At 42.1% G+C, this 25,846-nt stretch overlaps 2 protein-coding genes across 6 annotated transcripts; both read left to right on the forward strand.

Annotated features, from left to right (window-relative positions):
• Positions 1 to 103: 103 nt before the first annotated feature.
• On the forward strand, positions 104 to 12,217 carry tfcp2 (transcription factor CP2). Of its 2 annotated transcripts, XM_044212688.1 has the most exons (16): positions 104 to 440; positions 771 to 974; positions 2,355 to 2,506; positions 3,101 to 3,177; positions 3,318 to 3,423; positions 3,702 to 3,808; positions 4,108 to 4,260; positions 4,375 to 4,485; positions 4,830 to 4,918; positions 5,121 to 5,169; positions 6,038 to 6,131; positions 9,684 to 9,774; positions 9,893 to 9,999; positions 10,393 to 10,535; positions 10,704 to 10,755; positions 10,887 to 12,217. In XM_044212688.1, exons 2-16 carry the CDS (start codon positions 853 to 855, stop codon positions 10,922 to 10,924), a joined length of 1,491 nt encoding a protein of 496 aa, XP_044068623.1. In that variant the 5' UTR covers positions 104 to 440; positions 771 to 852; the 3' UTR covers positions 10,925 to 12,217. The 2 variants fall into 2 exon arrangements, with proteins under 2 accessions (XP_044068623.1, XP_044068625.1); XM_044212690.1 differs by lacking the exons at positions 104 to 440; positions 771 to 974 and having other exon boundaries at positions 2,368 to 2,506; positions 3,087 to 3,177.
• A 271-nt stretch (positions 12,218 to 12,488) lies between these two features.
• csrnp2 (cysteine-serine-rich nuclear protein 2) lies at positions 12,489 to 22,035 on the forward strand. 4 transcript variants are annotated; one of them, XM_044212685.1, is made up of 5 exons: positions 12,489 to 13,252; positions 14,503 to 15,240; positions 15,343 to 15,605; positions 16,622 to 16,918; positions 18,822 to 22,035. In XM_044212685.1, the coding sequence occupies exons 2-5, from the start codon at positions 15,051 to 15,053 to the stop codon at positions 19,779 to 19,781; spliced, it is 1,710 nt and encodes a 569-aa protein (XP_044068620.1). In that variant the 5' UTR covers positions 12,489 to 13,252; positions 14,503 to 15,050; the 3' UTR covers positions 19,782 to 22,035. The 4 variants fall into 4 exon arrangements, with proteins under 4 accessions (XP_044068620.1, XP_044068621.1, XP_044068619.1 ...); XM_044212686.1 differs by having other exon boundaries at positions 14,987 to 15,240; XM_044212684.1 differs by having other exon boundaries at positions 15,038 to 15,240.
• The last annotated feature ends 3,811 nt before the right edge of the window (positions 22,036 to 25,846 follow it).

Genomic DNA, 25,846 nt, shown 5'->3' on the forward strand with positions numbered 1-25,846 from the left:
TAAAGCAGTAAACACCTCTTCTGAACCTCATGCCTTATCGCCCATAAGCGCTCGGAGGCGCTAATGAGCCCCAAAGTTATTTGCTAGTACTGTGAAATAGCAACATGAAGAAGAAGAGGACGAAACGGAAATTACGGCAGCGCCTCTTCCCTGACGAAGCCAGATAAACAAACAAAAGCAAGCTATTACAGTAGATATATTTAGGAGTCAGAATTAGTTTTGATGTGTTTCTATTTATAGATATGTCTATCAGGAATAAGTTATTCCCGTGAATCCCCAATAACTGAGGCAAAAAAGGGCTAGCATCCTACTTGCTAAGTTAGCTGGCAGGCTTGTAGTGGTTAGCTCGACATGTTTATTTTAGTGCTGGGGCGAAGGAGCACGACATGATGGCATGACACTGTCGCAGTGCTAGCAAGTAGCTACAGTTTCATTTAAAGGTATATGTATTTCTTATAACGTTATCTAACTAAATAAAAAGAGTAGAGACTAAAATCAATATGGCTTAACAAGTTATTTTCATCTTAACAGTGAATCAGTGCACGCTTGCATGAACAGCGTACCGTTAACGTTAACATCAGAAGCTCTGCGTTGTTCGGAATGATAACCTGTTACTAACAATAACACAAACCGCTAATTTGATCTTTTTTTTTTTTATCTTGTTTTTGTGGGTATGTCGCTCGATTAAACATCTACATGTTACGTTTTTTTCACGAGTTGCAGCCACAGTCGATGATAACAAACTTCTTATTTCACTTTCTCCACTAAAGATTGGACGGTTGTTGGAAACAGGTAAAACTTAGCTTAAGTTTTAACCGGAACTGCACTCCGTAAGATCTTCACATCGTCACCATGGCGTGGGCTTTGAAGTTGCCTCTCACGGATGAAGTGATTGAGTCCGGACTGGTCCAGGACTTTGATGCCAGTCTCTCGGGCATTGGCCAGGAGCTCGGTGCTGGGGCATATAGCATGAGGTACTGTATGCGTTTTGAACGGGTTGAGCCCTCTGCTGAAAGTATACTGTTGGACTGAGTGCTGCTAGTGCTACACGTGAATATTTACCAAAATATGTCCTTTGATTTGTGACTTTATTTAAATACAGCTCAAACGTGTTTTAAATTGCTAAAATTATTTATTTGGGGGTTTAATTGTTGATGTAAACAGTGACAGTAATGGAACCCTCAGTGATGCCTCCTTCAGTTGACACTTTTTAAAGTTAGTGAAACTGTATCACCTGCTTAAGCTTAAATGTCAGCAGTGTGTGTTTTCACTTGACCTAGAGCTTGAACAGTGTCATTTTATGACTTGCTTTGTAGTTTGTTTCTCATATTTCTTATTTCCAAACAGTTTTTTTTTTTCAAAATCCCTTCTCAAAATCATTTGCAGAGCATGTTTTTGCAGTGTGAGCTCTTTTATGTGGAATAGGTTAGAGATTCTATATGAAGGTATTTGGTATCTTTTCAAGATAAATGATCAAACTTTTCTGTCTAATCAAATCAGTTTTATTAATGTGCAGTGTTTCAGATTTTCTCTCAGCGAGGCTTTGTGTCCACATCAGTGTGCAGTTTGAGCAGAGATATTCACACTTTGAATTCGTACGTGAATATGTGTAGTCCTGCACTGAGAGATAGCAGAAGGGCAAATTAATCACCACATGCAGCTGAATTGCAAAGCAGAACAATGCTTAGTGAGAATCAGATGAAGAATACTCTTTCATTAAATTAGACTGAACCTATCACAATGCAGCATATCCCTGATACATTAGTGTAAATTTATCTGCACACATTTCTGTGGTTTTTCATTTGGTGAGGTCTTATTCAAGAGTTTAATGTCCAAATAGATATTCATGATGCTCGTGCTCAGTTTTTTTGATGATGGAATTGTGTGAAATCCATTTAGGTTTTGCTGACTTGAGCGCTTTGCTTTGCTGGAGAAAGATCCCTCTCTTTTATGCCCTTTTCTGGCTGATTAAATTATACTGTACAAGTGCCTGCTTGTTCCTGAAATTCTTCTGTTGAGCAGAGCAATGAGATCCTGACTGGATACCTTGGTATTTAGTAGTGTTGCCCTAGTTGCCTCCAATGTAATTAATGAACTGCAAAGCTGACAAACACAATAACCCGCCATTCAACCTCAAGTGTCGTCTGGTGATGGCAGGTAGTGTTAGACTCCCCATTTGACCCATTGTTATTTTTATCATGAGGTTGAAAGTGATCAGTTCTAACAGTTCAATATCAAGATACATTTTCTGTAGACTTGTTTTATGAAAAGGACATAATGGATGTGTCTCACAGTGAGGTAATTGGGCTTTGGCAGCTCACTAACACCGTTGTTTTTTAATCTCTGTTCTCCAGTGATGTACTTGCCCTCCCCATCTTCAAGCAGGAGGAGTCCAACCTTCCTCCAGACACCGACAACAAGATCCTACCGTTTCAATATGTTCTGTGTGCAGCTACCTCGCCAGCCGTTAAACTGCATGATGAAACACTCACCTACCTCAACCAAGGTCAGTGGTGGGATCTCAGCCACAGTGTACTTTTCAATTTTGCATACATTTATTTATATCTGAGATTACTAAGTCAAAAGCCACTGGAAGCAAATTCAGTTGCCTTTGACATTGCTATTCTAGATATTTTATTACCTGGATGACTATAAATCTTCATAGACAAATTTACTGATAGTGGAAAAATAGGGGCGGTGGGGGGATCAATATGGAAATACATGTATATTGAAATGTGGTCTGTGGGGGTATGTTTTTGATACACTGGCACCAATATAGTGATACATTCTTGTCTGGCAGTTCAGCCTGTTGTCAGTTTGTGTCTGTTTCATGTTGAAAAGACATTTAGGGGTATCTTTGGCTTTATAATCATGCCATTGTTGCCATGGGTAGCATACTATGTCACGATAGTATTGTATTGTGAGTTACTCTGTGACTCCTGTCGTGGAAATAAATGACCAAACAAGGATGTAGAAATTATGCATTATTGTGATTAGTATGACTACAAAGGTTAGATATCAACTGTGAATGTTTGGTGTATTGTGACAGCCTTGTATGAATTGAGATTTTTTTATTCACTACACAGACTTGTCATTGCAGGCCAGTCCTATGAAATTAGAATGCTTGACAATCGAAAAATTGGGGAACTTCCTGAAATCACTGGTAAAATGGTGAAGGTAAGATTCTGACATGCCAGTTCACACATACATTACAATATATTTGCACAGGTCAGTGTCTGCCAGGGTAAAACAGTATAAACGTGTTAGCTTCATTAGCATTAACATCTGCCTTGAATTATTTGAAAAATTAATTTCAGAGCATCATCCGTGTGGTGTTTCATGATCGCCGACTTCAGTACACAGAGCACCAGCAGCTGGAAGGCTGGCGCTGGAACAGGCCTGGGGATCGCATCCTCGACCTGGGTGAGCGCTGAATGAAAAATGGCTCGTCTACTTTGATGGCTCCAGAAGGTTCTGGTTCTTATGTATTGTACTGGATTTGTGTGTGGAAAGAATGTTGCTGTGTAGCCTGGTATGTATATTAACCATCCAATAGTTTTTGGATAAGTTCAGTTCAGGATATTGACTGTTAACCTGAACTGTAAGTACAAGGTTTAGATGACAGTGGTGATATTATAGAGAAGATAGTGTGCATTAAGAACTCTTTTGATAACAGCCTGTTTTACATTGATCCATTGCAGATATCCCCATGTCCGTCGGCATAATCGACCCCAGGGCTAACCCTACTCAGCTAAACACTGTGGAGTTCCTTTGGGACCCATCAAAAAGAACCTCAGTTTTTATCCAGGTAGCATGATTGTCAACACTGTTGTTTTCCTAAATTACTTTCATTCATTAAAAGCAACGGCAGTAATCTGAGGCAATTTTGAGCACTTTGGCATCATGGAGCTAATCTTGTTAACATTTAGTGTACTCATCTATTCTGTTTGGCAAATGGCAAGTAAACTCAGTGTCATTCTGCAGACAGTAATTACTAATACAACAGTTTTGCTAAGATCTGTTTATTTATTGACTTCACTGACCTAAGTTTTATGTTATGCCGTCATTTCTGTATATATTTCAGTGTTATATTCCTTTCCTTTTTAGGTACACTGCATCAGCACAGAATTCACCATGCGCAAGCATGGAGGAGAAAAGGGTGTGCCTTTCCGCATCCAGATCGACACGTTTAAAGAAAATGAGAATGAAGAGTACACAGAACACCTCCACTCTGCCTCCTGCCAGGTCAAAGTCTTCAAGGTGAGGGGAATGAGAAGAAGGCCAGAAATAAAAGAAAACACGTTGATGTACTGCATTGCAAACTTTTGTTATTTATAACCACCACCTAAATGACTCCCACATGACCTGTTTCAGCCTAAAGGTGCGGACAGAAAGCAGAAGACTGACAGGGAGAAAATGGAGAAAAGGGCGCCACAGGAAAAGGAAAAGTACCAGCCATCCTATGAAACCACAATCCTGACAGAGGTTAGCATATTACTAACGTGATAAAGGGATGAATGATTAGATAAAGAGAAGGGCCATCAAAATGAAACACAACCTTATTTAACCAAAAAGGTCAATGAAGTGAAAAATATACTCTTATTTCCAAAACTGGCCCGGGGAAACAACAAAAACAATTATATAATGGTCTGTGGGTCAACCTGAAAATGTTTACATCCATTCCAACTAGATTGATTTCTGTCGATCGTCTAATCGATTCATTAACTTATCGTCTTAGCTCAGATTCCAACATTAAATGTAAAAGCTAGTGGAACTAGTGGAAGCAGAGGTTATTTAGCCACAATAACAAAAGTGTTGGTCTTTTGCAGTGCTGCCCCTGGCCTGAGGTCACATATGTCAGCAACTCTCCATCTCCTGGCTTCAACAGCACACACAACAGCTTCCCAGTTGCAGAAGGGTATGAGTGTTTCATGATTTGGTTTCTGCCACTACTTTATGATTAATGCTGCTTGAATTTAATTTACTATAAAATCCACATAGCGGCTATGTGGTTTCTGTTAGTAAGGAACATACATTAGATTTTAGTTTAGATTCTTCTTGATATGGATTTCAGTAATTCTTTCTGGGTTCTGACATGGTCAATTTTTCATCCTTTTTAGAAATGGATCACCAAACCACCAGCCTGAGCCCGTTGTTCAGGTAGCAGATGTAAGTACAAGTGCATTTTTGCTTTCTGGATTTACTGTCTGGCTACCTCCTGCCTCACTGAACCACTGCATATTAATATTCACAAATGCAAAGCCGACATCTGGGTGTTAAACCTCTGCCTCCCAGTAGATTATCTACGGCACTTTGAAAACATAAAATAAATAAAAATAAGCCTAACCTGCCTCAAGGTGTGAATGGAAGCATTTAACAATGATGAATCAAAAATACAAGGTCAACTCACATTGAAGACATGACATCACAACTCTCTTCTATTACAGGGAACCAGCCAATGATTATTTAACCTTGAAACATGAGTTATCAGAATATTTCATTGCTGTACATGCTGTATATTTGGGCAGATGTCTAGCTGATATGTTGTGCTTTAGTTACTTAGATCCATTCAGAAGGAAGAGTGATTTAACCCAAGTATGATTAGTGGAGATTAACAAACTCTGCACAGAGGAAATTGTTGCATTATTTTTGCCCACATTATAAATTAATTCTGACATTGAGAGCACAATTACTGTACTACGAAGACTGGTCACAGCCGGTTAACGGGCTGATCCTGACTTATGTGTAATGTTAATTTATGTATTTGAAATAGACTTTTTATAATTGTTTGTTTTTGCCTTAAATCTTGAAGTCACAGAAGGCAGCCTTAGTCAAATCTGCCAATTTTCTTTGTGTGTTTACACGTTTCTTGACGATTAATGTTTTCTCAAGTATAGGGCGTACAGTATACTGTATGGAAAGTGGTAGCTATAAAAAAAAAAGCCAGTAATTTCACACATGACTTCTACAAGCTAACTCTGACATACTCTTCGAGATTGTTGCAATTAATTGTTTTATCCTGGGTTCTGTCTTGCAGAATCTGTTACCCACAGCAACTCCGCAGGATGCACAACAGTGGCTTTTAAGAAACCGCTTCTCACCCTTCTGTCGGCTCTTCACCAACTTCTCAGGTAAAATGGCTCTTGAATACAGAATTGTTACAAATTAAACACCCATTCATTTTAGTATAGTGTCACTTGTGACTGTCACAAAACACAAAACATTTTAGAGTAAAGAGCCAGGAATGTGAGTGGAAATAAGCCCCTTTCAGGCATGTAACTCGTTACGTAAATGTGATGGCAATTTTACATGTTGGTCTCATGGCTGAATAAGTGCCTGAGTCACTTTTACAACAAGGTCGCAACAATTGGAAATAGTAACACTTCAGTATTACTTTTATCATGGCACAAAACTGAATTTAATGCTGTCAGATTAACGCAAAGGGCACAGCAGCATGAGGTAAAACATGCAGAGAGAGAAATGAACTGCCCTTTGTGTATGTCTATTACAGAGCACTGTAAAAAGAAAAGGTTGCTTAATTATTTATGAATGAGTCAGTGTAAAGTTGCTATAGATGTTCTTCTCATGTCAGCTTAGTCCATAAATATGTTTTTTTTCCCCTCATGGTACGGGGCAAAAGGGGTTTTAAAAAAAGAAAGGAAAACATTTGTACAATTACATTAATAATCAACTTCAACGCCCACGTGGGCAACGACAGTGACACCTGGAGAGGGGTAATCGGAAGGAACGGCCCCCCTGATCTGAACCCGAGCGGTGTTCAGTTGTTGGACTTCTGTGCTAGTTACAGTTTGTCCATAACTAACACCATGTTCAAGCACAAGGGTGTCCATCAGTGCACGTGGCACCAGGACACCCTAGGCCGGAGGTCGATGATCGACTTTGTTGTCGTATCATCTGACCTCGCCGCGTGTCTTGGACACTCGGGTGAAGAGAGGGGCGGAGCTGTCAACCGATCACCACCTGGTGGTGAGTTGGATCCGCTGGCGGGGGAGGAAGCCGGACAGACTTGGCAGGCCCAAGCGTATCGTGAGGGTCTGCTGGGAACGTCTGGCGGAGCCCTCTGTCAGCAGGGTCTACAACTCACACCTCCGGGAGAGCTTCTCCCAGATCCCGGGGGAGGTTGGGGACATTGAGTCCGAGTGGACCATGTTTTCCACCTCCATTGTCGATCGATGCGGCGGCTCGTAGCTGTGGTCGCAAGGTTTCTGGTGCCTGTCGCGCGCGGCAATCCCCGAACACGGTGGTGGGCGCCGAAGTAAGGGATGCCGTCAGGCTGAAGAAGGAGTCCTATCGGGCCTTGTTGGCTCGTGGGACTCCCGAGGCAGCTGACAGGTACCGGCAGGCTAAGCGTGCTGCAGCCCGTGCGGTCACAGAGGCAAAAACTCAGGACTGGGAGAGGTTCGGAGAGGCCATGGAGGAGGACTATCGGTCGGCCTCAAAGAAATTCTGGCAAACCGTCCGACGGCTCAGGAGGGGGAAGCAGTGCTTCACCAACACCTTGTACGGTGCGGGTGGAGAGCTGTTGACCTCGACTGGGGATGTTGTCGGACGGTGGAAGGAATACTTTGAGGATCTCCTCAATCCCGCTGTCACGTCTTCCGAAGAGGAAGCGGAGGCTGGGGACCGAGGCGGACTCATCCATCACCCTGGCCGAAGTCACTGAGGTTGTTGGCAAGCTCCTTGGTGGCAAGGCTTCGGGGTGGATGAGATCCGTCCTGAGTATCTTAAGTCTCTGGATGTTGTGGGACTGTCTTGGCTGACACGTCTCTGCAACATCGCGTGGCGGTCTGGGACAGTGCCTCTGGACTGGCAGACCGGGGTGGTGGTCCTCTGTATAAGAAGGGGGACCGGAGGGTGTGTTCCAATCACAGAGGGATCACACTTCTCAGCCTCCCGGTAAGGTCTATCCCAGGGTACTGGAGAGGAGAATTGTCCGATAGTCGAACCTCGGATTCAGGAGGAGCAGAGTGGTTTTCGTCCCGGTCGTGGAACACTGGACCAGCTCTATACTCTCCATCGGGTGCTCGAGGGTTCATGGGAGTTTGCCCAACCAGTCCACATGTGCTTTGTGGATCTGGAGAAGGCATTCGACCGTGTGCCCCGGGCGATTTGTGGGGAGTGCTCTGGGAGTATGGGGTCCGGGGCCCTTTGCTAAGGGCTGTCCGGTCCCTGTATAACCGGAGCAGGAGCTGTGTTCGCATTGCCGGCAGTAAGTCAGACCTGTTCCCGGTGCATGTTGGACTCCGCCAGGGCTGCCCTTTGTCACCGGTTCTGTTCATAATTTATATGGACAGAATTTCTAGGCGCAGTCAGGGGCCGGAGGGTGTCCGGTTTGGGAACCACAGGATCTCATCTCTGCTGTTTGCAGATGATGTCGTTCTGATGGCTTCTTCAAACCAGGACCTGCAGCATGCACTGGGACGGTTTGCAGCCGAGTGTGAAGCAGCTGGGATGAGAATCAGCTCTTCCAAATCTGAGGCCATGGTTCTTGACCGGAAAAAGGTGGTTTGCTCTCTTCGCGTGGGTGGGGAGTCCTTGCCCCAAGTGGAGGAGTTTAAGTATCTCGGGGTCTTGTTCACGAGTGAGGGACGGATGGAGCGTGAGATTGACAGGCGGATCGGTGCAGCGCCTGCAGTGATGCGGGCGCTGTATCGGACCGTTGTGGTAAAGAAGGAGCTGAGTCGAAAGACAAAGCTCTCGATTTACGGGTCAATCTACGCCCCTGCCCTCACCTATGGTCATGAGCTTTGGGTAGTGACCGAAAGGACAAGATCGCGGATACAAGCGGCCGAAATGGGCTTCCTCCGCTGAGTGGCTGGGCGCCCCTTAGAGATAGGGTGAGGAGCTCAGTCACACGGGGAGCTCGAGTAGAGCCGCTGCTCCTCCACGTCGAGAGGAGCCAGCTGAGGTGGCTAGGGCATCTGATCCGGATGCCTCCTGGACGCCTCCCTCGGGAGGTGTTCTGGGCATGTCCCACCGGGAGGCGGCCCCGGGGAAGACCTAGGACACGCTGGAGGGACTATGTCTCTCGGCTGGCCTGGGAACGCCTCGGGATCCCCCCGGAGGAGCTGGAGGAAGTGTCTGGGGCGAAGGAAGTCTGGGAGTCCCTGCTTAGACTGCTGCCCCCGCGACCCGGCCCCGGATAAGCGGAAGAAGATGGATGGATGGATGGACATTAATAATCAGACCTGCACTCCCTCCCTATGTTTTAGATTTTCCAGCTTTACCATTACCAAGTCATTACTTTATCAGATAATGTTACACATTCCATGTATGTAAAGGGCCGTAGACAAGAAATCTGGCATTATTTAGAGTACGCAGGGTGAGAAAAAAGATTATTAGTTATTCTCTTGGGGACCAAGACCTCAACCCTGCATCGCACAAAGCATCCACTCTGCTTAAGTGTCCCCTAGCAAGACACCAAATCCCTGCCAGCCCCTAGGACTGTGGTCTGAACCTGTATGGTAACCCCCCTGGTGAAAGGATAAGTGAAAAGACTGTTCCTTTACAGGGATCTATGAAGTGTTACATTGTTTTTATAATTGTGCTGTACTTGTAAACTGTTGGACCCACCAAAACAAACTTCTTGGTATGTAATTCAGGTTGACCTGCAGAGGGAGGGGTTTTAAGCTCCTAAGCAAGGTCTTGTTTTTGTGTGCCAGGGGGAGACCTGTTGAAGCTGACCAGGGAGGACGTCATTCAGATCTGTGGGCCAGCTGATGGTATAAGACTCTTCAATGCACTGAAGGGGCGGTGGGTATTTTTTTAATTGAATCCCATCTTACAGTATGTCTTTTACCTAATATATCAAGAAAGGCTTCATAAGTTTACAGACATTTTGTTATTTTCTCTCTGTGGATGCTGTTTACAGGGTGGTACGACCGAGGCTGACCATCTACGTGTGCCAGGAGTCTCAGCAGGCACGGGAACAGCAACCGAAACATGAAAACGGAGATGCTGCCGCCAACGCTTTCTTTGGTCAGTGCGTGTTCATGGTTCATGCATGTTTGTTATAGCAAAATGCATAAAGTACACATTGAATTCATGACAGCCTTCCCACTATTCTTCTGTTCTGCTGCTGCTCATGTCTTCTACCCTGTTCTTGAATGTATGTCAAACAGGCTGTTGATGTAGCTTTTAAAGTAAAATGCATCCCTTGCTGTGCACAAGATGACTCTCTCTGTTGTATTTTTGTACAAAGTAAATTTTAATACACAAAATACAGACGTACAGTATTTACAATAGTTAAAATCTCCCTAAAACCATAGTGTAATCATAACACATACTTACACATTAAGTACAGATTTTACTGTAAAGAAATGGCAGGTAAATATGTATATTTGTGTGTTTTTACCTGCTGTTCTTCTGCAGTATATCACGCCATTTACCTGGAGGAGCTCACATCTGCTGAGCTGACAGAGAAGATCGCTCAGCTCTTCAACATCTCACCCAGACAGATAAATCAGATCTTTAAACAGGGTCCCACTGGCATCCATGTACTGGTCAGTGATGAGGTAAGATCATGTTTTTTTTCTATAATTCCCCAGCTCTCTGCCTTTACCAAAGCTACGCTTTCAAATCACAGATGATGTGGGACTGACAGAGACTAGTTGCCATTACACATGCTAGGAAACTTAAGCTTGTTTCCCTCCTGCATTAATCATTTACTCTCTTTTTAACAGATGATTCAGAACTTCCAGGATGAAGTATGTTTTGTTTTGGACACTATGAAAGGTATTTGAGTGTGGTACTAAAAAATGATGATGATTTATCCGTTTCTATATTTAACATAGAGCCTTGATGAACTTTATCATTACAAGTTTATTTATAACACCCTCCCCTGCTATGTTTCCCTTTTTTTCCAGATGACACAAATGACGGCTACCACATCATCTTGAAGTGAATGCTGGGCAGGAGAATAGCGTTGCTCTCTTCGATAGACCTGCTCCAGTCAGCCCCTCTAGAGCTTCATACTCCTTGCTGTTCCTGGAATATGTGGAGATGCCCCAAGAAACCCCTTGAGGCTGCTAGGAGGAATATGCGACTGAAACACCTAGCCCTCTCACTATACCTTACTGTCTTACTTTTGAGGGAGTGACAGTTACCACAGTGAGGTGACAATCTCCTTCTCGCCCTACCATTGTCTCCCTTAAATGGTTGCATTTTCCTCTGTCGCTTATGTCTCATGAACGAGGTTAGTGGCAGTACAGCTGCTATCACTGTTCATTTGTTAGCTGAGCATCTGGTGTGCCAAGGCTCTGTGCTTCAGAAACAGTTTGTTGTCTCTTTAAAAACCAACAACCAAAAAAAGGGGGGAAAAAAAATCAAAGCGACAAAAAAGAGACACCTACTCTGACAGTACTTGACTTTCAGTCTGCAATGCAGCATGATTTCTCGTCTTCATGCTAGGTTGCCTTGCCGGGATCCACTTAAACCAGTCTGGGAGACACATGGTATAGCTAACACAATCACACAGTCACATCAAAGAACCACAAGAGGCATCTAAATCAGCAATCAGGACATTGAGGGAAACTGTTGGAATCCAGCTGTTCTCCATAACATCTGCGATTCCTTTCAAAGCTAACAATGTCAGTCTTTTACTGATTTGAACTGTTACTTTTAACTTTTTCCAGACTCCCAAACACTGTTTGGTCCTTTTTATAGTTAGTGTAGAGCGCATACTGGCACTTGTGGTTGTTACTTATGAGTCTTGAATGATGATGAAACACTGTCTATGTTAGTGATCACAGTGACAACACCAGCAAACTGTCTCCAGTCCATGTACTGCATTTCCCTGTCAGCTTATTTAGCATTTCATTATGTTTATTTTCCAACATTATTTGTAAATAGATCATTATTTTAAAATGTTGCCATAGGGAATCGTGTGTTACTTTGGCAGTTAAAAAAAATCTTTTTAACATACTATCTTCATCATTGTTTTTGGATGTTACCACTTCCAAATACTAATACATATAATGGGCTGTTGGACACACCAGAGCTGCATGTGAAAAGATATGATTTGTTTATGTTCAGTCCATTGTACTGCTTACATGAAATTGATAGCATGACATTTTAGATATCCATCTTTGCCCATCTCATCATCATCATTAAAATACTTACCCATGTATTGACTGCCACCTGTTGTCTGCTTTATAATCTTTGCAAAAATAAAAGAAATGTGTTTTTTTAAACAATATCCTAGATGTTCTTGAGCTCCAAATGATTTTATTTATATTATTAAGCATAGCTTTCTCTTTGCTGGACAGATGTGGAGGCTTACTACAGACATGCAGTCATTTTGTTGCCATGGAAACTAGCAATGACAAAACACAATAATGATAGTGTCATATACTGTAAATCAGTTTGAGTCAAGATGCAGGTTTATGTTAAATGTCGTCCGTGTCATGATGCTGTCAAATTGTGCACGTCTGTTTCTGCACAGTATGAACAAAGAAGCAAAAAAAAAAAAAAAAATCACTTCATTTCCCAGCATGCTCCTGCGCAGGGCATGTCGGTGATGTCACAATAAGTATATATACGGCTACAGGGAAGAATTTCTTCCTCCATTGTTACATTGTAACAAACGGGGCCGGGGCGAAACGGTCAGTAAAGGCGTCTTCTCGTTAGTAGGCTACATTTGCAACATTTTGACACTAATCGGAAAAAAGCCAATCCGCGTTAAAGCGAGAAGACAGCGAAGTTAGCACCGTCTGAAACCGCCCCGGTGAGAAAAAGGATACACCAACACAGATGTCAGCGGATTTCTCCATCGCAGGCATTTCAAGGCTTACACCAGGAAGATAAGACATTCGGCTGTTTACATTATTCATGCTGCACCGAAAATGTTTGGGAATAAATCGCAGCTATTCATATGACGTCCCTCTTTCTGCAGGCTGTCCTTTAAATAGATAGGCATGCAACATTTAAACAAAACCCGCAGCTTCTGCTTTCTTCGTGATCTTCCAGTGTGCAGAACAATGAGCATGGAGCCTAAGTAGCCTCATATAGTCAGATATAAGTGTTGCAAATTGACAGTCACGCAAGCTTTCAGCCGGATCACTTTGGGTTAACATTGCTCCACGGTTGTACTCTGGATACTCGGTTCAGAGATACCGGTTCTGGCACAAAAAAAGCATCTCATAGGGCGTTAAAAGATTGATGTGCAGCTCATATTGGGAAAGGGAAACGACCTGCGAGTTGGTTGGAATAAGGGTCCCTGTTTCTGCTCCAGGTAAGAGGGTTTAATATTTCATTAACCGGGCGGTTTGCCATTGTGTGTGTGTGTGTGTGTGTGTGTGTGTGTGTGTAAAAATGGGTAGACAGGGCGGGCGAGTCTTTGCCTGTCAGACTGATCATATCCAACATCCTCCAACACAATCTGGTCAGTTGCTGCATGTGCACAGTTAAATAAATCACCAACACTGCATGTCCCTGAAGGTAAGTCACAATGGTCTGTAAGCATACTGTAGCCTGCCACTGTCCAACTAAGTCCTTAAAGGAACAGGATGGTGAGTCTGGTTTTCATAAGGGAAATGAGGGGACTATCAAAATTTAGCCTCTGCTCTATTTGCCCTATTTATATTGCAGTCCCAGGTGGAAAATTCTATGCTATAACCACTCTAGCATCTTTACTGAACATGTAAGACCTGCACTTGTTCGTCGCAGCCTCTTCGGGAGTGTTAAATTGGGTTAAAACCTCATCACAAAGAGGAAAATCCCCATTAAAACTGAATTTATGGGCTGTACAGACAACTACAGCATCTACAGCACCAAGACATGAAGTTTCACACTCTCGACTCATGATTTATGTTTGAGATATGTGGGCCCTTTAAGGAAAATTACTTCACAAGATATATTAAATCCAATTTTAGGACTTTTTGACAGAATGTGTCCTCATATCCCAGTACAATCACTGTGGCTGCAGCAGTTGTTTCATTATTCACTATCTACAGAGCAGCTCCAGGATCTGTCTCTATATGACATCATCACTACATCATCTCTCTGTTTAGCTTAAGGACAAACTACGCTGTAAAATATTATGGAAATATTACATATTATTCCTATTTAGGGCTGGATTTTCCCTTTGAGAAATTTCATAATAGTTCATTTGAAGCTGCCCTATTTAGGAATGAAGATACAGCATGTTGCTGTCAGTAGCATGTGACACGTTAACCCAGGCCCAGTTAAACATTTGCCTTGACGGATGTAGAGTTGCATAGTGAACTATTAATTACCTTTGGAAGTACCTTATTCATAGGGAATACTAATTAAATAAACTTAAGGTACAGTTTTGTACGTGGGCACACTGTCTTTATGGAATATCATCACAAGTATTCATTTATTTGGATTGTATTTTGAAAATACAAAACTTTGTGAGATGCAGTTTGACCACAGACCTATAGGGCATAATATAACATAAGACGTATATTCAGCAGCTGTCATTCACCTTGTTTGACCTCTCCTGCACCTCTTCTCCTTCAGATTGAGTCATATCGATCCCCCCTGCACTGTTTATAGCAGAATTAAGAGAATAAAAGAGTGAGAAGCCACAGAGATCATTTTCTTCAAGGCTGTCTACATTAATCCGTGCTTGCCTAGTTGCCATGGTGACGTTTCTCGACTTGATGATTTCAAAGTAGGATTTCATGTGAGATGCGGGAAAGAGAGAGAGGAAACGATGGAGCTGGAATACAGATGAAAGGAGACAGGAGCAAACAGCTGATGTCGCCTTTTTGTTTCTGTGTCTGTGTTGAGAACTGGCCTGACACAGGAACAGTTTGATACAAATGATCCAGTTGAGTTTCTGAGTGACAACAAGAACATTTTCTCTTTAAGGTGTTCAATTAGTAAACAAATACTACACAGCGCCACACACATTATCCACTCTGCCTCTCATTAATGAAAGGGCTTTGGCAAATTTCCACAAAGAATCCACTTTTTCACATCTTTTGGTTTGCATTTACTGGTGCCGAGTGCGTTGTTCGTGGCTCGACGTGTGCTGCTCTGTGATCCTCAGACACAGAGTTTCCATGGAGGCAGGTTCGTCTCTCAGCCTCAAACGAAGATATGAAGAGGTGGACAACAGCTCTCCATTCTCTACACCCAAGGACTCCGACGATGACATCTCCAGCAGTGACAGCGCTGACAGCTGTGACAGCCTCAACCCCCCCTCTAGCACTGCATTTACCCGTAAGGAACAACAGGAGACACACGTTAAAGGCAATACACTCTAAAACCCACTCAAACAGTGAATAAGCAAAAGTATTAAATTACTCATGTATAACATAGCATCCCAAATCTCTCCCCTTTGTCCCACTTCAGCCACCTCCATCCTCCGACAGCACAAGCCTTCACCAGGGGGGAAACGGGTGCGTTTTGATGTGGTGACGGTGTATTACTTCCCTCGGCGGCAGGGATTCACCAGCGTGCCCAGCCAAGGGGGCAGCTCCCTGGGCATGGCACGTCACCACTCCTCCATCAGACGCTACACGCTGGGCGAGTTCGCCCGTGAACAGGAAACGAGCCACCGGCACACTTTACGCCAGCACCTGCGCCAAGAAAAGCTCAATGCCCGCAAGATGAAGGTAGGGTTCGCATTTTATCTGAGAGTGTGGGACTGTTTAGTGGATTAAAGGGATGAGTAGAAGTATGTCACCTTGTGTTCCAAGGTGCCTTGGGTCAAGTATACAAAATGTTATGCACCCTTCATTAATTTGACTTGACATGAAGAATATCTTAAAGAATTAAAGGCATTACTTTTTTCTTCTCACTTGTAAGGCAGATGATTTCTCCATTTGCAGCGGTGAAAAGTAACATTTGCAAAGTGCAAAGTGCATTTACTCAGGTACTGTACTTAAGTACAATTTTGAGGTACTTGTACTTGAGTATTTTAATTTTATGCTACTTTATACACCTATTCCAGTACATTCCAAAGGGAAAATATTGTACTTTTTACTCCATTACACTTATCTGACAGCTGATGTTACTGGTTATTTTTCAGATTAAGATTTTACAATTTTTGGCATGTGACCTTTTACAAAAAAAACGGTGTAGTCGGGGCCCCTTGTCACATTTCATATCCCTATGAGTTGTTAGCAGGTCCACCAAAGAGAGATTTCCCCTATAAACTTCTGAAATGGTTTTATTTAAATAATTATTTGAGGCCCAAAGAAGTAAACTCTCCAGTATTCATCAGAAAAAAAAAAATACAGATTTTTGGAGAAGAAGAACTGTAGAACTGTTTTTTGTTCTTCCTACCCCATTAATCATCTCACAACGCCCCAGATTTATCTTGTGAGAGGGTGCAACCCCAGCTACAACAGTAAAATGCTGCTTATGAATTGATTGTTGGTGATAATACTTGTTTATTTTTACTAAAGTAGGATTTTGATTGCAGGACTTTTAATGGAATATTTTACATTGTTAGTACTTTTCCCAACATCGTCCATTTGAAAGTTGTAGTATGAAACAATTAAGCTAAAGATAAAGCTGTTTTTGAAGTATCAGTCTTTAGGATAATTATTATGCACTTGAGCTTTAAATGGGGAATCAGTCTCTTATTGTCTACGGCTCACAGTTCTACACTAACTGTCGTCCACAGCTGACAAGGAACGGCACGGTGGAGTGCGCTCAGGCAGACCTGCTGACTCTGGAGGACGTATCGGATGAGGACCTCGACGTGGACGGGGTGGAGGTGGACGATTGTTTTTTCCTTCAGCCGCTGCCCACAAAGCGTCGTCGAGCCCTCCTGCGAGCCTCTGGCATCGCCCGCATAGATGCACGGGAGAAAGCTGAGCTCAGAGCCATCCGCCTCTCGCGGGAGGAATGTGGCTGCGACTGCCGCTTGTACTGCGACCCTCGCCACTGCGGCTGCAGCCAGGCTGGTATTAAGTGCCAGGTAAGGGTTGTTGGCTTCTCTGTGTGCATGTGCAGAATGAAGAGAGCCACTGTGCAGTTTGCTGAGACTCAAATGAGTCAGTCTTCTATGCTCAGTAAAATGTGTGCTGTTTACCATACTTTAATCATTTTTAATTTGAAGTCATATGTGCAATTTATTTTCCCATAGGCCTTTTCTGGGGAAAATCTTTTGATGTCACAGTAGGAAAAACACAGGTGTAAATAATACAATTAATGTTGGCTGAATTCCATTTAGCTGCTTCAGTTTCAGGGTCTCTGTATTGTGTGTGCTGGCTCACTGTCACACTGCCATGGCTCACTGGGACACTTGAATAAAACAGAGCCATCGTTAATGTTATTAGTTACACCTGTGCTTTTCCTGCTATGACAAGTCAATATGTCTGCTGTGAAAAAGGCCTATTCATTTCATTCTAAGCAAATATTTGGTGGACTGTGGAATGATCTGATTTTTAGTTCAATTCAGTATCTAAGCTGGCCTTCTGTATCCATGAAATAAACATTAAATTCAATCAAATCCTTGTTGTTTGAAAATATGAAAACATATAACTCTGTCACCTTAAAAAGTGATTGCATAGATAAATTGTGTTCCTGCAGCACTTCTGCTGTTTTATTCTGCTTGCTGGCACTTTAAAATGGTCTTCTGCTTGTGGAAATCCACTGTCCCAGTGTCTGTACTGTATTTTCCAGTATGGGCACCAAGAAAATCTCTACTTTGAAGAGAACAACCTAAAGGATCCTTTGCGCATGTGTACAGTAGTTATGACAGATTTTACAGTTTCAATTTGTTAAAATAAATCAGCGACCATTAGTTCCTTTTCTTGTTACGGATTGTGAATATTATATTCAAAACATTTCACCATCATCTACAACTCCTTTCTCTCATTTACTGAAATTAAAGATGATAAACAAAACTGTCAAAGCATATTGATACATTCAGAATAGTTATGTATATGTGCATGTTGTTGCATTGTTCCCATGTTCAAATAGAATTTAAAGTTTTAATAAACCAAAGTATTCAAGCATAAAACATATTTTTTCATTGTTTGTTTAAAAAGAAACGGCATATAACTTTAAAGGCTGTGTCTCTCTGCGCATGTATCGTTTAGAGCCAAAACAATGTAACATAAAATGAATTGGCATCTATTTTGATAATGGATTAATAGTTTAGTTTAATAGTCATTTTTAAAGCAAAAATACCAAACATTTGATGATTCAAATGTTCCTGCTTCTCAACAATGTGAGGTTTTGCTGCTTTTTCTTGTCTTACATTATAAAAATGTTTATATTTTGGGGTTTTAAACTGTCAGACAAAACAAGACATGTGATGACGTCACCATCTAGGAAATTGTGATGGACATTTTTTTACAACTTTTTTTTTGAACATTTTTTTACTATTTTACTTATGTTTTATAGACCAAATGATTTAAGGATTAATTTAAACAAAGCGTAGAGAGGCTGCGATAACAACACAGGCAGAGGGGGTGTGACGTCATCCTCTGCTCAGGACGCCATTACGCTGCTATATCTTTACATAGCAAATAGTTGTTTGCTGCTATATTAATGTTCAGAATCTCATTTACAGAACCTTTAAACTTTACGAATGATCTTTTTTGGTTATATTTTCACTCGTTAGGAGGAAGTACAACTCTATCTTGACTTGACTTATTACACAGTAGCCAGATATTGTCTTGGTTGCCATTATTTTTTCCTTGATCTACTTATCTTGGCATGTACTGTGTCATTGTCCTTTGCCCAACAGTAAACTCTTATATAACTTATATAATAGTCATAAATGAGTCAGTAAAATCCATGTGTTTACTCTCCCCTTTCTTGCTGAAATAAAATAAAACTAAAACAGAAATTACCTCTGCTTTCATCCCCAGGTGGATCGAATGTCTTTCCCATGTGGTTGCTCTAGGGATGGCTGCGGCAATGGAGCGGGCCGCATCGAGTTCAATCCTCTACGTGTCAGAACTCACTACCTGCACACCATCATGAAGTTGGACCTGGAGAAGAGGAGGATGCTGATACAAGGGACTGGGGACCAGTATGCTGAATCTGACCAGTTGTCCTCCCCCTCCTCCACTTGCCCCACTTCTCCGGACCTATCCTCAGTCGCTGGCCTGGACTCTGAGCTGGAGGAGAGCGAGGTGCAGACAGTGGTGGAGGTTCAGGATCTCATGGCAGAGCAGGACATTCTGGAGCGAGAGAACGAGACAGCTGTGTTGCACCTGCAGAGCGCGGAGGAGCAGGAGAGGAGGGAGAGGGAGGAGGCAGAAGGGGAAGCAGTGCAGCAGGAGCTGGGCGCCGGAGGTCTCACACAGCAGCCTCTCTGCCTCATGCCCGGTGCCTTGGGAGGGAAGCTGCCTGAGCAGGCAGAGGTGCCAGGTGTGGAGCAGGTCCTCCTGCAGGGGCCATTCCCCACGGGGGCCACAGTGCTGTGCATCACAGACAACCAGGAGGAAAGCCCCTCTGACCTCCTCAAAGACTCCACTTCTCTGCTCTACTATCAGCTCAGTCCCATAGAGCCTGGAGCCTTTGAGACCCTGCCCAGAGCGGGGGAGGCTGAACAGGAGGAGCGCTTGGTGAGAGAAGATTCAGGAGGAGGCGAGTGTGTGGAGAGGAAACAAGAAGGAGAGGAGTCGAGGGATGATAAGCCTGAAGAGATCACCCACAGGCAGAGTTTGGGCAAGTCTTTAACCAATGTGATTCTGTGCTCAGAGGAACGTGTGGAAGTAGCGAAGGAGAGGCCCTCGAGTACCCAGCAGAGCCTCCCAGAAGAGCACTGCCAACGAGCGTCCTGCTTGGAGGGAGAAGTAGATCCACCACCTCCTGAAGTTTAGTTCTAGCTTCTCTGCAGATATTTTGCACAATAGCTTCATCTAAGATGAAAAAAAAAAACACATTTCACATTTATCACTGCTATCATCAAGAATGATTACAGGTTGCAATCTCTTGTAGTGGCTGTCATTGAATTATGTGGTGAATGAGCTTGAGTATTACAATACAACGGGGGCACGCTGAAAGCACATACAGATCACTCCCCAGAAGTAATATGGATGCAGTTACAAGGCAACATTGTATGTAATTCTGTTGGGGGTGATGAATGCTGCCTTAATGGAAAAACATAAAAACACTTGTGTGTAGGAGTCATTTGTCGATGAGAGAGTACAGCAAGTAGTGCTTTGTTAATTTCCAACGCAGCAAACAGAAAACACAATGTGTGAATGCTGACATAAGCCTTTTGTTTTGTGATGTATTAAGCTATCAACACTAAACAAAAATTGTTTTGCAGTGTGCAAGAAGCTGGTGTGTTTAGATACTTACTGGCTCACTTTCCATTACAGCAAATCTGTGCTGTAGTCAAGCCAAATGAAGGCCTCTGATAGTATCCTCCGCTAAAAAATAGACCTAATAATCCTGGAAATACTTGTTTTTGTGTACTGTATATGCATTTGCAAAGTGCAAGACGGAGCCGAGGTTGCTGCTTTTTTGATCTGTATGCACATTGTGAACTGAGGGCAGCGAGTGCTGGGGCTCTGCTGTTATGAAGGTAAACCAACACTGAGCAGCAGACTAGCACTGGCCTTAGTTGTTGCTCTTGCTCACCTTGGGCTGCTCGTGTAAATGCAGTCAATTTGTCAACAAAAACCTAGTTTACCTGTAGTTACAATGCCTATGATATTACTTATTATTTCTTTGAGTAATGTGTCATTTGTGGATTAGATACTGTTGGTTTGAAGTCCTCAGTCTTTGTTTTTTTTTTTGAGTGAAAGGAAATGTTATTTCATTCATACTGCTACACTGTAATACCATGTAGTCAGTCACGTCATGTTGCAATGAATGCCAGAATAGATCTTCCCTGTCATCTCCTCTTTTAATGAGTTATACTGTAAGGAAGAGATGATTCTGAATCAAGTCAAATTCCATATGAAGAAAGTAGCATTTAAAGAGTCAAAGAAAATAACAGCCTGTGCTGTTGAAAGTAGTTATACAAAATTATGTGATGTTACTAATTTATGAAACAGATTGCCAACAACATGAATTTGTATATTTTATGTTCAATCTGTACAGTATGTGTGTGTGTGTGTGTGTGCGCGCGCGCGTGTGCCTACTTTACCTTTGTGTGTCTTTGTGAGAGAGAAAGTTGTGTATGCTTCTGTGTGTGCATGTACATGTGTATGTTCTGTATTATTGGGGGGGGGGTATATTAGTGAGGATTCATATTTTATTCCTGAAAGGTGCTGATGTTACAGATTTACAATTCACTGATTTTTCTCCCAACCATCATGAGAAATATGATTTCAAGGAGATGTTTCTCGATGACTGATGTAAGACATAAGAGTGTCGGAGACCCTCTCGTAGGAACGCAATAGCTACTGCACTGCAAATCATTAATATGGCGATTCTGGAATGAGGTGTTTTGTCATTGAGTATGTAAATGCAATCCTATAACATTTCTGGTCTTTAAATGTCTTTTTTAAGCTATGTCTAATTAATAATCTGCATAAGTGTGCCGACTCTTCTTACACAAAATCAGTCCTTTGTTTTGTTGCCTAAAATTACAGCTGTTGCTTTTGGTAACACAGGATGTGCTGCTGTGTATGAGATGTCTGATGTATTTCTTTGCCTTTTTTTTAATTGTCTTAATATAAATCTGCTTAAGAGTTGCACCAAAGCAGTGGTTTCAAACCTAACTAAATGACACTTTCATCCATGAGATTCTAACAAAGCAGTCTCCTGTAGTTATTGTGAGGCTGTAGATTTATTGTGGCCCTTTGTGTTTGCGTGACTTGCCTGACATAGCGCCATCTTTGAAGTGATGATGATTACAAGCTGCCTATTGTTGAGCTTTTGTCTTTGGCTTTCTACTAATAGACTTAGGTTTGGGACTACTGCATCAAATCAACTCCACTACACCATGTGATTGTGTGTTTCTCTCTTGTATGAAAGGGGTGTGTGATTGTTGAAAAGACTGATAAGTTTAGACTTCATCTAAAAGCTGTGAGAACTACTCTCATGCTAACTGTTGCCTAAAGTGGACAAAAAGGTTTTTATACAAAAATAAAAACAATAAAACACTCATTTTAAAAAGGATAAAGTTTTATGTGTGTTGTGTGTGATGACCTTTTGCAATGACCTTGATTTGGCTAGATATGGATATGATATGTATCATTTATTCACAAAAGCATAACTCCTATGATGATGATCCATTTTTTTGGTGATTTTACTGTTCTCAATTCTATAACAGGAGGAGCTTTGAATTTAATATAATAAGTTTGTTAGAAATTAGTTTGAGAAATTAGTTCCAATGCAGTTATGTTTCAGATATTTCATTGCTCCTAATTATAAAAAAATAATGATTCAATTATTATTTTACTCAGTGTTTATCTGTTTTGTCATCACAATCATTCACTGCAAACTGATGTGATTAAGTAAGTAAGAATGTGTGAAATCTGAACATTATGTGTAGTCACTCTAAAGGGAGAAGCAAAAGAGAGAAAATGTGAATGTCCTCATCCAGTTACTGGAGGTCATAACAATGACCGTCTGCTGGGTGCAGTACGATCTCTGACCATTAGATGGCAGCATAAACTCAGTACATTCCTGCTAAACACAACCTCTACATGCAGATATCAATGTAACATATAGGGTTCATTCACTGCAGTTGTTACTCTGAAATCTGAGGCTCTACATCTTATCCACACCACTGGAGATATTAACAGCCAGTTGTAGGTCATCTTTGGAGTGGTTTCTTTCACAACCCAGTTTTCCACTCTTACTGACCTGGCTTTGATTCCTCAGAATGATCAGTGGCAGCATGTAACATCTTTTTCAGAATCACCTATGTTATCTTACAGCTTATAGGGGGCCTCTCGATTTTCACTGGGTACAACAACTGATTATGGAAGCCAAAATATTTGCTCTCTTTTGTCCTCAATAGCAGGAAGTCGCTTGCTGGGTTAAGTGACTCAATATCTCCCCTCTATTCCCCAGTGGCCTGAGCCAGAAGTGGCTTCTTATTAGGGGCGTTTTGCCAGAGTAACCCTCACAGCTCTGAGGTCTTTGCTCTGGGATGCAGGATGCAGACTCACTGCTCTGACATTTACTTCCCTTCAACTGGCTTTGCAAACCAAATACTGATAACCCTGGTACAAATAGAAGTCACATCAGTGATTGTGAGAATTCCTTTAAGATTGCTATTATTTTAAACAGGGCGATCATATTGTTATATTAACGGGCACTCCACCAATTTTACACATTAAGTTCAGTTTACTTGCCTCAAGGAGTACTACTCAGCTTGTGAAAACAGTTCTATGTTTTCTGTGGCTCTGGAGGAGCTTTGTCAAGCTTATAACATTAACCTCCATTACAATCTGGGAGTGTAGACTTTTAAAGACGTGGGCATTTATCAGGCGGAGAGGGTGTAACGAAAGCGGCTGTTGAGTTGCATTATCATTATGTGTAGGATCCAGTGTTGTTTGGAACGTCTCAGCCTCTGCTGCATTGGCGTTGACCATTCTGTTTTTAACATGGCTCTTGCAAGTTTCCCAACTTTGTGGTTGGCAATGCTAAATCAATGTCTCTTCACTTTTACCTGATTAAAATTCCCCTACTCTTGCCAGTCAGCCGTGTGTTTGTGTTTGTATGTGTGCCATTATTTAGTTAGCCAACAGCCTGAGAGTGGGCCCACACACACACAAACAAACACCACAAACATGCAGAAACAAATTACCTCTGGAACCCCTGGAACAATTGTGGCAGCAGTCCACAGCTCTGAGAACTATGCCTCATCTGTTTAACCTTTCCGCCCTCTGGCTTTCTATTGTTTTACTTCTCCAATGGCCGGAAGAACTCAGCTGGGCCTGATAGTTTCAGGGCTGATGATGGAGCCCATCACGAGGCTGTGGAAAGATTTTGAGAGGATATTAAAAAAAACATCATAATCAGAAGAGAGAATGGCTCCCACAGTCATCTCAGAGCGTGTTGACAGATGTGCAAAATCACCAGCTTTATCTGGGCTTCAATTTTACTGTTGTGACTGGACAGAGCCATGGACAGCAACTGGGCATTAGGAGTGACGTATGTGAAATGGAAAGTTGCCACACCACCTCACTCCAGTCTACCAGTCTGAAAGTGCTGCTCCAGCGCCTGGAAAGAATGCTCTCTCTTTCCCTCTCACTCTGTGACGCCAGCGCTATGGCATCATTAGGCCTTCACCGAAACCAATCCCTTTTAAATGGCACTATTCATAAAACTGGCTCAAGGTATTTTCACTAGTCTGTCCTGCTCTTCACATGCTGGCTGAACTGAGGAGGGAAATCCAGACCCTCCGACACAAAGTTCATTCTGTATGCTCAGGATAGAGGATCCAAATATCCTCCTGAAAGCAGGAAGAAGGAAACAGTGAGGCAGTAAAGGTCAACACAAAACTAGTGGTTCAAACTTTCTCTTTGGGCCCGTCAGTGAAACGGCAATATATCTCTCGGAGCTTGTCTACGCATTTAGTGCCTATATTAAAAAGATGCATTCTTCATTATAGTCTCTGCTCTCTAATATATATGCTATTCTATATTTTATTCAAGGGTGCATTTTTATAATAGTGTAATGGATTTATGTACAGTATGTATACTGTTAGGGTGTCTGTGGTTCCCATCCTCTTTGGCTTGTGACCCCATAAAATGAGGCAATGTCTACTTGTGACACCTCATCACAGGTTATGGCGTTAGTATGGTAGAGTTCTCTCTACCCTGACCCTCAGGTTGGGAACCATTTTCTCTCTCTCTAGTGGTATCATAGTGATTTAATTTGTCCAAGATGGGGTGACTTTCTGCCTCCACCCCGATACAGTGGAGGTGAATGGGATTTTTTTGTGGTGCTCACGGAATAAAAAATAAAAAATACAATTTTTAAAAATTCTACACGTCCTTCCAGAAACAGCATCTCAGTTAATCTGAATACTCCACAGAATGCACTCTTGATAGTCTTTACAGTACGGAAGACCACAGGTGTCATAAAAATGTTTTGGGTTGTTAACAGGAAGTTGTAGCAAAGATCAGTACGTTTTCAGGTTATTTGTGGTTGTGGCCATACTGGCAAAGAGACATAAATATTCTGCAAATGACCTATATTCTGCAATGGCCCTCTATAGAGTGTAGCTGTCTCTTCCTCTGCATGGTCTACTGTGACCAACGGTAAATACTTTCAATTAACGTGACCACTTTCTGTGCTGTGGTAAAACATTGGCAAAGAATGACGTGAAGTCTTATAATGTAGGGAAACCTTGCTGTTTATTCTGGCAACATGTTGGTTAAAATATTGGTGATATTCTTATCCAAATAAACACGTATGGACACAACTGGCAATATCGTATGATATATGGACATAACCTCAATCATTTTTGCTGACCTCGATAAGCTGATAAAGTAATTATTGTGACAGGCCTAGCCAGTACAGAATCGTTTGTGGAATTATCCCAATGTTCTGCCATGTGAGGGGGCAGTGTAGTTCAGACAGAGGAGAAATCAGAGGAATGAAAACTGCTGATGCAATTCATTGAAAGATTCATTTGTTATTTTGTAAAATCTTTCATGAAATCCTGTTTTAACTGTCTAACTAGATATCAACTAATAGATGCTTTAAAATCACTAAAATCATCTATGACATGTTAAGTCCTTCATATTACATGGACTATTTCCACAGTAGAAAAGTAGTTCCAATTAAAACTGATCACACCAAGGTATTGCTAGAGGATATTCTGTACAAAAGATGATACATCATCATTAACACAACTAGAATATTGTTTTGTGTCTGTGTAAGGGTTGCATGTGGATCATTTGTGACAGTTGACTCAGTAGCATTGAATGCAGCCCAGGTTTGAAATAGGTCTGAATGTGCAAGAACACAC

Source organism: Siniperca chuatsi, linkage group LG10 (assembly GCF_020085105.1).
Source record: "Siniperca chuatsi isolate FFG_IHB_CAS linkage group LG10, ASM2008510v1, whole genome shotgun sequence".
In the NCBI taxonomy this organism is placed as follows: Eukaryota; Metazoa; Chordata; class Actinopteri; order Centrarchiformes; family Sinipercidae; genus Siniperca; species Siniperca chuatsi.